At 35.6% G+C, this 12,297-nt stretch overlaps 1 protein-coding gene across 1 annotated transcript in view; it reads right to left on the bottom strand.

Moving 5' to 3' along the window:
• Positions 1-5,543: 5,543 nt before the first annotated feature.
• PEX13 (peroxisomal biogenesis factor 13) overlaps positions 5,544-12,297 on the bottom strand; it is a 31,164-nt gene continuing 24,410 nt past the window's right edge. Inside the window, exon 4 of the mRNA XM_053712044.1 lies at positions 5,544-11,812. Within this exon, the coding sequence (XP_053568019.1) occupies positions 11,517-11,812 (296 nt within the window). The 3' untranslated portion in view covers positions 5,544-11,516. The remainder of the gene's footprint in view (positions 11,813-12,297) is intronic.

Below are 12,297 nucleotides of genomic sequence, written 5' to 3'. Positions count from 1 at the left end.
ATCTTGTTGTATTTTCTACGTTCCCATGGATGGAAAATGAATCTGCAAAAGAGTTCCCTTGTTCCAGCTACAAGGGTGGTTTTCTTAGGGACCATAATAGATTACCTATCCATGAAGATTTTTCTGACGGAGGTCAGAAAATACAAAATTCTCTACAGTCTACTGTTCGGCCATCAGTGGCTTAATGTATGGAGACCATTTGGATCTGTCTCAGAGGATAGATTTAGACCAGTCGACAAGAGACTCTCTCCCGTGGTGACTGTCTCAGGACCATCTTTCTCAGGGCATATGCTTCTGGAGACCTTCCTGGGTGATTGTGACAACGGACGCCAGCCTGCTAGGCTGGGGAGCAGTCTGGGACTCGTTAAAGGCGCAGGGACTATGGACTCGGGAGGAGTCTGCTCTCCCCATAAACATCTTGGAGAGCGATTTACAATGCTCTGATGGCTTTGCCTCAATTGTCCTTAGCCCGGTTTATCAGGTTCCAGTCGGACAACATCACCTCAGTGGCTTACATCAACCACAAGGGAGGACCTCAGTGTTCCTTAGCCATAAAGGAGTTGGCACAGATTATTCAGTGGGCAGAAACTCACAATTTCTGTCTGCCATCCACATTCCAGGAGTGGACAACTGGGAAGCAGATTTTCTGAGCAGACAGACTTTTCATCCTGGGGAGTCGGCTCTCCATCCGGAGGTGTTCTCCAGGTTAACCCTCAAATGGGGGTTACCGGAGTCGGATCTGATGGCGCCTCAGGCCACTCTGATAGATGCTCTGGCGGTTCCTTGGGTTTTCAGTCTAGCATACCTGTTTCCTCTGTTTGCGCTCCTTCCACGAGTTATTGCTCGTATCAAACAGGAGAGAGCATTGGTAATTCTAATAGCTCCTGCATGGACTCGCAGGATCTGGTATGCAGACCTAGTGAAAATGTCATCTCGGCCACCTTGGAGGTTTCCTCTGAGGAAGGACCATTCCTCCATCCAAATCTCGTTTCTCTGAAGCTGACTGCTTGGAGATTGAACGCTTAGTTCTGACTAAGCATGGATTTTCAGTCAGTCATTAAGACCATGATCCAGGCTCACAAGCCTGTTTCTCAAAACATTTACCATAAGGTATGGCGTAAATACCTTTATTGGTGTAAATCAAAAGGCTTCTCTTGGAGTAGTAGTAGGGTCAGGATTCCTAGAATTTTGTCTTTTCTCCAGGAAGGTCTGGAGAAAGAGTTGTCAGTCAGTTCTCTGAAAGGTCAGATTTCTGCTTTATTCTTTTACATAAGCGTCTGGCGGATGTGCCAGATGTTCAAGCTATTTGTGAGGCCCTGGTCAGAATCAGGCCTGTGTTTAAACCTGTTGCTCCTCCTTGGAGCCTTAACCTTGTTTTTAAGTATTTGCAGCAGGCTCTGTTTGAGCCTATGCATTCCATAGATATTAAGTTGTTATCTTGGAAGGTTTTGTTTCTTTTTTCTATCTCTTCTGCTCAGAGAGTTTCAGAACTTTTGGCTTTGCAGTGCGATTCCCCCTACCTTATCTTTCATGCGGATAAGGCGGTTCAAAGAAAAAAATTGGGTTCAGTGTCCCTTTAAACCAGGAATTTCCCATTTTTTTTGCATTTGACTTAGGACTTAACGGGACAGGAAACCCCATTTTTTTTAATTTTATGATTCAGACAGAGCTTGTGATTTTAAACAACTTTCCAATTTACTTCTAATGTCTAATTTTCCTAATAATTTAGGTATCCTTTGTTGAAAAGCATAGCTAGGTAGGTTCAGCAGTTGGGTGCTATTTGCTGATTGGTAGCTGCACATATAAAATGTTCAGCCACCGATCAGCAAATAGCGCCCAGGAGCTGAGCTGACCTAGCTAAGCTTTTCAACAAAGGATACCTAAATAATAAAGCAAATAAGATAATATAAGTAAATTGGAAAATTGTTGGAACATTTTTTCTTTTCGGATTCAAAATGGCATTACATTTCTGAACATGCTCCATGCAACTCTTGGTTTATAAAAAAAAAGACACAAATTAAAGCAAAGTAAACTTGTAAAGCAATTAACGTGTTTATTTAATAGCAACAATATTTTTATAAAATATAACATTCTTTTAGAATAGTGATCATCAGAAATATTGATCTTATGATATGACATACATTCTATGTACAGACTGAAAATTTACATTATAACGATCACATTCAGTGTTAGAATTTTTCTAATTTCTACAGTACAGATATAATGGTTAGCTTAAACAATATTATATTATGAACGTATCGACAATGTTGGGATGACTTGTTACATTTTAATATGATTCAACTGCAAAACTAATCAATGTAGCATTAATTTTTCTTTATATTAATTGGTTTGTATAATTATTAAAATAATGGCTTATTAAAAAAACTCATTGTCTTTTTTCTTTAATGATTCTGAAGGGAAATCCTTAGAATGCAGAGTAAAAGAAAAACCCTTTTACATAAACGATGGCTTAGAATTAATACAATGAAATAATGGTAAAAACAGATAATTTAGCAGGTTTTGATTGAGTTATGCAGCAATAAGGAGAGGTTATTAAGATAAGGAAATACATACAAAACCATAGCCCTACAGATGTTTATAATACAGAATTGGTTAATATTTTTTTTTTCTTATGTCTTATTCACAAATAAAAAAGGCAATTCCGTTATATTTTACAAAAAAGTATTTATATCCCAATTAACCGTTTGTGTTTTTAACAACATTAATCCAATCACCAATCTTATAATTATTAAACAGAAATTAATTATTATTCAAATTGACTTTTTTTTTATAATAAAAATGGTGTTAATTCACAGACAAAAATGCATATTAATAATTTAACAGGACATATATATGGTTTTATAATTAGAACATTTTATAATTTAATTGTAATACATAAAATAATCTTATGGTTTGCAACACTGGATACCAAAGTTGCATTCCAAACTTTAAAAAAAAAAAAAAAAAAATAGATTAGAAGAAATATTCACACAGCACACATTAAAAGTTATAACTAAATTAAATGCACAATAAGTAATCTCCTCATCATCAACATCCAAATGGGTTTAGATCACCAAACGTGTACATACATTTATATATGCACCTGCACGATAGGCTCAATCACTATTAAATTCTTCACTTCAGCACATGAGAATAAAATAAGGTTAACGTGGAAAGAAATAATGCTTTAAACGCTAATGTCTTTAGATCAAGGGCGTATCTGAAGACAGTCCAGAATTGTGAAGAGTAGTGCGGCATATTGTTGCCTTGCAGTTCCAGGGATTGCCATGCTATTTCAGCATTCTTCTTGTGTCTGCCCATGCCCTCCCTCCTTATTGAATTGCATTCACAATTGTCTAGTAGTGCAGCCATCTGGCTATAGGGTTAAATATCACCATGCTTGATTTTGCCCAGAATTCCCACATTATGTGTAATGTTATTTACATCTGGCCAGCCAAAGCGGTATTTGCCTAGTAAATCCTAAAGCTATTTTGGAAGTCAGTGGGGCTTATGTCAGAATTAACTAAATCCAAGTGAATGTAATTTAACAATGGGGTAAACAAGGAGCTGTATGCACCCTACTATACCTCAGTAAAGGCAAAATATGGAAGGCTCTCAAAAGCCTAATCACCCTACTATAGACCCTAGGGGGAGTTAAAAGGAGTTAATTAGGCCAACAAGATAAAGCCTCCTATCTAGCAATACAATAGTTCACTGTTCTACATGTGGCTGACAGAAGGACTTAAAGGGACACTGAACCCAATTTTTTTCTTTCGTGATTCAGATAAAGCACGGAATTTTAAGGAACTTTCTAATTTACTCCTATTATCAGTTTTTCTTCGTTCTCTTGCTATCTTTATTTAAAGCAGGAATGTAAATTTTAGCAGCCAGACCATTTTAGGTTCAGCACCATGGATAGCACTTGCTTATTGGAGGCTTACATTTACCCACCAAAAAGCAAGCAAAACCCAGGTTCTCAACCAAAAATGGTCCGGCTCCTGTGCATCACATTCCTGCTTTTTAAATAAAGATAGCAAGAGAACGAATAAAAATTCTTAATATGAGTAAAATAGAAAGTTGCTTAAAATTGCATGGTCTATCTCAATCATGAAAGTAAAAATTTGGGTTTAGTGTCCCTTTAAAGACTGCTCGGTCTGTGTTTGACCTAAAGGGTAGTCAGTCAATGTTTTATATGTGGCTGACAGGTTATGATTAGTGTCTGTCTTGCAGGAAGGTTTAATTAATGGGACATGAAAGGCAAAATTAAAAAAACCTCACGATTTAGAAAGAACATAGAAGAAATTTGTAAAGTTTTTTTAATTACATAATCAATACATAATCAATTGAATAATTCTCTTTGTATTCTTTGTTGAAGAGCATGCATGCATCTTAAGCACTATATGGCAGTAATGTTTGAAACAATCTGAAATGTTATACATTATTGTAAAATGTTCCTGTCCCATAGTACTCAAGACACGTGCATGCGCCTGAGGCTACTTAGGCATGCTCTTCAAAAAGGATACCAAAAGGCTGACATAAATTTGATAATTGAAGTAAATTAGAAAGCTATTTAAAGGGATATGAAACATTTTTTCTTTCATAATTCAGACAGATCATGCAATTTTAAACCACTTTATAATTTACTCTGATTATAAATTTTTCTTCGCTCTCTTGGTAATTTTATTTGCAAAGTAGGAATGTAAGCTTAGGAGCCGACCCATTTTTGGTTCAGTACCTGGGTAGTGCTTGCTGATCGAGGTCTAAATGCAGCCGCCAAATCAGCAAGCGCTACCTAGGTGCAGAACCAAAAATGGACTGGCTCCTAAGCTTTACATTCCTGCTTTTCAAATAAAGATACCAAAAGAACAAATTAGAAAGTTGCTTAAAATTGCATGCTCTATCTGAATCATAAAAGAAAAAAAATTTGATTTTCATATCCCTTTAAAATTGCATGCTCTGTCTAAATCATAAAAGAAAAAAAATTGATTTTCATATCCCTTTAAAATTGCATGCTCTGTCTAAATCATGAACGTTTAAAAGGACAACAAACATCTTGTAAAGGTAATTCTGTTGTGCTGCGATATAACATAATATCAGCCAAATTAACATGGTTTGTTGCCCTTGTTTTGCAGCAGTTACATTCCATCCAACACTTGCCTTATATGGAGGAGCCAATCCACGCTGGAGTTTGCAGACAAGGCAAACAATGGTCATTGTAGTCTCTTTAAATTTGACCTTCATGTTATTTTAGCTGCTGACATATACACAGACTATAAGGGGCAGCCATTTTCTCAGTACCAAGATGGCTGGCTTAGATACACTACCCTGTTCCTAGTATAGATTAGTGAGCTACTTGCTTAGAAATAGCTTTTCACTACAAGTCTAAAAAATAGTATTCAATAATCATAGGTTTGTTTTCACAATACAATTCACTATACTCATACTTCTAATAAAATAGTAGTGAGAAGTTAGTAATTAGGACTTGAAATGCTTTTAAGGAAGACTTAGAAATATTCCCAGCTAGATTCAAGTTTTAAAACAGAGGTTTGAAAAGCAAAGTTTAATAAACATATAAATGCAATACTATTTGCTGCAACAAGTGGATATTTTAAAAGGGGTTAATGGTTTTAATTGAATGTTCCTGTACAGAGCTTAAAGTGCTAAAGTTAGAAGAAATTCCCTTTAATCGACAAAGACTTTGCAAACACCAGTTTCAGTATTTAACTATACATAATATTCATATCCAGATGCATGCAATGTTAAAAGTCCAACAAGGTTTCTGTTTCACAAGTTCAACTAAGTAGAACAGTATATAATCCAGAGATATAAGGTAGTTAGTGTGAATTGTCTTGAATCACAGCTGCTTCCTAATGAAGAGGAAGAGAGGGAGAGTTGTTTCTCGAGCCCTAGCAACATAGTACTTCTACCAGCTAGACATGTACATGCCGATCCTTGATTAGGAACTGAATGCAGAAGAAGGCGGCCGCTCGTGGCATTCAGCTCTTTTAGGAGCTGGATTTATTCTTGTAAAATCGTAACATGCTAAGATCTGTGCAAATCTAGATCTTAGTGTGTTGAACTTTTGTAAGAATACATCCGGCTCTGAAAAGAGCCAAATGCCATGAGTATTCTTCCCCATTCGGTTTCTAAAGATGGATTTGAATGCACGTCTAATGCCAGCCCATAACCAAGCCAGTTTTTTTTATGCTACTTCAAACAACATATACAAGTATACAGTATTATTACTTTGTGCGCTTAAAGGGACAGTATACACTCATTTTCATATAACTGCATGTAATAGACACTACTATAAACAATAAGATGCACAGATACTGATATAAAAATCCAGTATAAAACTGTTTAAAAACGTATTTAGAAGCTCTCAGTTTAGCTCTGTTGAAAAGGTAGCTGGAAAGCCCACTGCAAGTGGGAAATTCTTTTGCATATGAAAAGACCCTTTACACAAACAGGAGCAAGCTGGAGAAGGTAGCGGGCAGTATTCTGATAATACTTTGGGGCTTGGTTAGGAGTCTGAAAATCAGAGCAATGTTATTTAAAAATAAGCAAAACTATACTTTAAAAAAACAAAAAACGTTATGGGATTTATAAAGAGATCATCTACAAAACATTTATGCTAAGAAAAAATGAGTGTATAATGTCCCTTTATGAGTACAATGCAATAATAAAAGGTACAGTGCAATAATAATATACCCTAATTATTTTTGCAGAAATGCTCACCTCCGAGTTTAACCCTTGCAGATGGGTTAAAAAAGTGGTTAATTTTCCACAGCAGACGTGCTGCTAAGCCAGCCCTCATAAATTGCAGATAACTGAGAAGCAAGAGAAGATTTTCAAAAGGAGACATGAACCCCAAATGTGTTTTCTTTTATGATTCAGATAGAGCATACAATTTTAACCCTTTCCGGTCCTATGTCGGAATATATACAGACAAAGTGTTTTAGTGCTTGCAGTTCAATGTCAGCTACATTCCAACATGACTTTTTCACAGCTAAATAACGACATCTAGTGGTTATTTGCTGAACTTGCTATTTAGCTGTGAATTTAAAAGAATGGCGGGCAGAAAGTATTCTGAGGAGAAAATAATGAGAATTTTAGAAGACAGTGATTCAGAAATAGATTTTAGTGAGGAAGATGATTTTAACCCCAGTAACTCAAGTAATTCAGATTCAAGTAGTGACACTGAAAATGAAAATTTCAGTGATGCAAATGAAATAGTTGTGGGTGAAAATGAAAATGTTGAGGATGAAGACCCACCTGCTGAAAATGTATATATAAATAAAAATATAAATAATTGGAAAAAGGAACCTTAGTAAAGATCCACATTTTCTGAGACAGCCTTTTACAGTTCCCAGACCAGGAATTAAAATCCCAAATGGTCAGTGTGAAAAGGAAATTGATTTTTTTTTTAGTCAGTTTTTACTGACCAGCTACTGAATCAAATTGTCACAGAAACAAACAGATATGCGATAGTGAAAATACAAAAATGCACTCGTCTGCCTCAATATTCCATCTGGAATACTTGGAAGGAGGTGACTTTGATTGAAGTAAAAGCCTTTCTGGGCGTTATAATGAATACGGCTCTAAATTCAAAATCAGAGTTGAGTTTTTCTCCCAAAAGTAGCTTGATCGCATGCAATTCTTTACCGATGTGTTTTCTAGAACTAGATTCAAACACATTTTCTGGATGTTCCATTTGTGCCCTTCATCACCGCAGCAGCCAATGATGGTTAGAACTAGGGGGAGTAAACGTAAAAGATGTAGCAGACTACATAAACAGTGAACTATTTATACCTGGGGTGAATATAGCAGTAGATGAAAGCACCGTTGGATTCAAGGGCAGAGTACAGTGGAAATGTTACAATCCACAGAAGCCCACCAAATGGGGACTTCAGATCTATTGCTTATGTGATACATAAGGTTACATAGTAGCATTTGTTCCTTATTTCGGCAAAACTACTACAGAGAGTTCAGTTCGACCTGACCTTCCATTTACTTGTAGAATTGTCCTTCATTTGTGCGAAATGTTACTTTCAGTGTCTTAAGGAACAGGTTATGTGTTTACAGACTGATTTTACACAGGACCTCAACTTTGTGAAGAACTATAGCGCCTTACTGGCACTGTTATGACCAACCACCAAGGTTTGCCACAGGAAATGAAGAGCAAAAAAATAAAAGTGCACAAGGTCATTGCATATCAGAAAGATAATAAAATCATGACCCTGCAATGGAAAGATAAAAGAACTGTATCCACGTGTTTAATGGTGTATACTGCGGACACAGAATTAATTCAACAAAGAGTTACCAAAGGCAATTTAGTAACAATTTCAAAGCCAGTTGTTATTTCGGAATACACCAAATACATGGGTGCTGTGGACAGAGCAGACCACTACTGCGGCAGTTATGCCTTTCTGCGAAAGTTGGTGAAATGGTGGAGGAAAATGTTCTTATGGCTGTGTGAAGTTGCAATAGTAAACAGCTTTATGCTATATAATCTTGACCGAAAGCGTAGGTACTTGAAAGTAGTTACATAACATTTCAAAAGGCATTGATTGAGCAGCTCGTTGGACAAGTTCGAAATGTCAATGCACAAATGCGGGGAAGGCCATCAACACAAGACACTGAAGACAGGATAAATGGTAAACCCCACTTTGTGATGAAAAATGAAAAAAATTCTACCAAAGATTGTGCAGTATGTAGCAACAGAAAAACTAAAGGTTTAAGACGAGAAACTGCCTACTTCTGAAACTTGCACAAGAAAAGCTGGTTTACACCCAGGTGTATGTTTTAAAAAGTTTCATACAATGAAAAACTAGAGAGACTAACATAATATAATGTTTTAGAATAATAATTATTAGTTGCTTTGTAGTTATAAGAAAATAAATCTGTGTTATATAAAACTTAAAAGTATGTTTCCCTCCCCCCCCCCCAAAAAAAAAATTAAATAAGACCTGCTGGCGCACTAAGTGAACATTTATAGGACAGGAAAGGGTTAAACAACTTTTTCAATTAACTTCTATTATCATTTTGTTTTATTTTCCTGGCATCCTTTTCTTGAAAGAGCAGCAATGCACTACTCAGTGCTAGCTGAACACATCATGTGAACCAATGCAAGAGGCATATATGTGCAACCACCAATAAACAGCTAGCTCCCAGTTGTGTGTTGATGCTGCTGAGCATACCTAGGTATGTTTTACCTAAGTAAAGTCGTTTAAAATTGTAAGGTCTGAATCATGAAACAAACATTTTGGGTCTCATGTCCCTTTAATGATAAATCCTAAAGAACTGAGGGAGAATCCAATTGATAACAAGCTACAGTATTTTGTGTGGTCTTCATACAGGGTATTCATTTGATTGCATTTTGACTTTCTTGTAACTTTGAACACCCTTTGTGTAAAACATGTTTGTCCCACACTTCCTAGAGAGGCCAAATAGAAATTCTGTAACCGGAATTTTCTTCTAAAAAGGTACAAATTGTCTTAACCAGCTGATTTCTAGGTTACAGGATTTACTTTTTTGGCCTTTCTAGGTAGTATAGGACAAACACAATTTTTACACAAACAAGGGACAGTCTACTCCAAAATTTGTATTGTTTCAATAGATAGATAATGCCTTTACGAATTATTCCTCAGCTTTGCACAACCAACATTGTTATATTAATAGAAAACGTTTAAACCTCTAAATTTCTGCCTGTTTCTAAGCCCCTACAGACCACCTATTATCTCATGCATTTTTATTAGCTTTTCACGGCAAGACACTGTTTATTCATGTGTGCTATATACATAACATTGTGCTCACATCTGTGGAGTTGTGCAGGACCCTGCACTAACTAGCTAAAATGCAAGTTTGTAAATAGCCCTGAGATAAGGGGGCTGTCTGAAGAGGCCAGATGAAAGTTAATCACAGAGGTAAAAAGTATATTAATATAACCATGTTGGTTGTATAAAACTGGGGAATGGGTAATAAAGGGACTATCCTTTTAAACAATACAAAACTTTGAGTAGACTGTCCCTTTAAGGTTTCTTAAACTATTTTTTTTTTTTTTTTAAAATGGACACTAATAAAAGTAGGAACCATCGGAACATTTTTCAATTGACCCCGATTTCTGAAATGCCATAGCTGGAATGAGAACGGATAGGTGGAATATGTAGCACTGGGATAAAAAATAATTTTATATGTTAATTTTTTCAATTCTTCTACACTTTCAATTAGAAGTGTTTATTCAGTTTAATTTGTTGTCTATTTCTTAGTTTCTTGAAACCTGAAGAACAACAATTCCCTGTTGGTATTACAGCAGCAAAGAAAACAAAATGTGTATTTACGCATTTTTCTAGAAACGTCTTCAATACACTTTGAAGACCAACACAAAAATAACAAATAACCTGTAGTAATCTATACCAGAACTATGTAAAAATGAATCACTGTATTAATCCTCTACAATTTCATGCAGATATCTCATCATGCATTATAAAAAGGAAAAGTGTACCATGAAAAAGGAGATTAAAAGGGCATACACTGTACAGTTTATGATTATCAGCATCTACTGAAATATGTGAACTGCCAAGTCATTAGACATTAGCAGGCAGCTGATGTTCTACTAGATGTGAGGTAGCAGCAGCTGGTAAGACTATAGGTACATATTTTAAAGGGACAGTATACTGTAAAATCATTTTTCCCTTAATGTGTTTCCAATTACTTTTTAAACCAACTGCAGAGTATATTATGTATAAGAATTTGCTTTTAAGGTTAATTTGAGTATATGAAATAGCTGATTTTGTGTTTTGAAGCCATAGCCTAATAAAATGGTATATAAATCAGATCTCACTCTCACTTTATCACATTGTGTACATATACATGCTTCTTTATCTTATATATGTCTGTAAACCAAAGACCAATACTTGGAGAGAGCAATGGAAAATTAACATTTTATTACCTTATCTCTTCTATACCCCCCTGGGAGTGTCATTTCTTCTGCTGGCTGTGTTTACACAGCTTATCTATAGCTTGGACCTAAGGCCAAAAACTTTCAGAGTAGGTGGTATATCTTAGGCTAAATCAACTATTTCAAATTCCAATATAAGGGTAAAGGAAATACTTGTAAACTATTTAATACACTCCAGCAGGTAACGTGGATCATTGGGAACAAATTAAAGGGTACCATTTTTTTTCGAGCAAAATGTCCCTTTAAGTGCCTCTATTTGAGAATAAAGCCCTTCTAAAGAAAGTTCAGATCTAGTTGTTTAATTTTTACCAATGATTTTTTTTTATATTTATTAGGAACTAGTTTGAAGCACAAAACAGGTAAATAGATAAAGTGAATCTTACTTGAATTATTAAAATGTGTTAATTCAAATCAGCAATATATGTTGCTAAGATGGCTTAGACCTTTGAGAGTCAATGTGCTGTTGTAGACATTTATGCATATTTATCACCCAAATCACTTTGCTGCTGAGGGCCCTGAGACACATTTGTCTTCCACCTTTAAGAAATGGGATACATTAGAGATCAAATGGTTCTCCCTGGATAGAACCTGACTTAACATTGCATGCGGATTTATTAGATTCTACAAAAACAGAATCCATTGCAGCTTCTTGCTCCTCTAAGGTGGCAAGAACTGTAGCTCCTTGTGCAGAGGAAGTACCAGGAAGATTCTGTGGTTCTGGCTTTTTCTCCAAATCTGCTATTTTCCTACCCTTGCGTTTTCCAAGGATTTTTATATAGTTAGATGGCACTAATCCTGTTGTTTGTCCATCCAGGCTTCCAAGCAACCATCCCCGGACACTGGGTTGTTGTTCTGAAATTAAACAAATATATTCATGATATATTCTACAGCCACAATGCCTCCAAGTGACTAAAAGAGATTTGAAGTAACATAATTAAAATAATCAAGCATCTAGAATCAAGAATCAGTATAACAAAAAATAAGAAAAGGTTTGAGGGTGCATTTCCTGTAAGTCCTGGATCATATTAACACACAAGGAATAAATGTTTGCTCACTTATATTGATTCTTCATGATTTATTGGGCTAAATAACTAAATAAACAACATTTAAGGGGTGCTACCCAAAAAATAATCCACTAAAAATAAAAAATAGACAAATGATTTGATGGTTTGGGAACAAATAATTTACTTTTGGTTCCCTTAAACATTTTTAGCACTGATTTTATAAAAAAAAAAAAAGGTAACAAAAAACATTTTTTACTAAACAAACATTTTATATTACTATCTTAAAGTGTTTACTGTCCCTTTTGGTGTAATAGCCAGTCCTCAGGCGATGAA

This window comes from Bombina bombina, chromosome 4 (genome assembly GCF_027579735.1).
Source record: "Bombina bombina isolate aBomBom1 chromosome 4, aBomBom1.pri, whole genome shotgun sequence".
NCBI classification, from domain to species: Eukaryota; Metazoa; Chordata; class Amphibia; order Anura; family Bombinatoridae; genus Bombina; species Bombina bombina.
The sequence above is the reverse complement of the archived record's forward strand: the minus strand, read 5'-3'. Positions and strand labels throughout refer to the sequence as shown.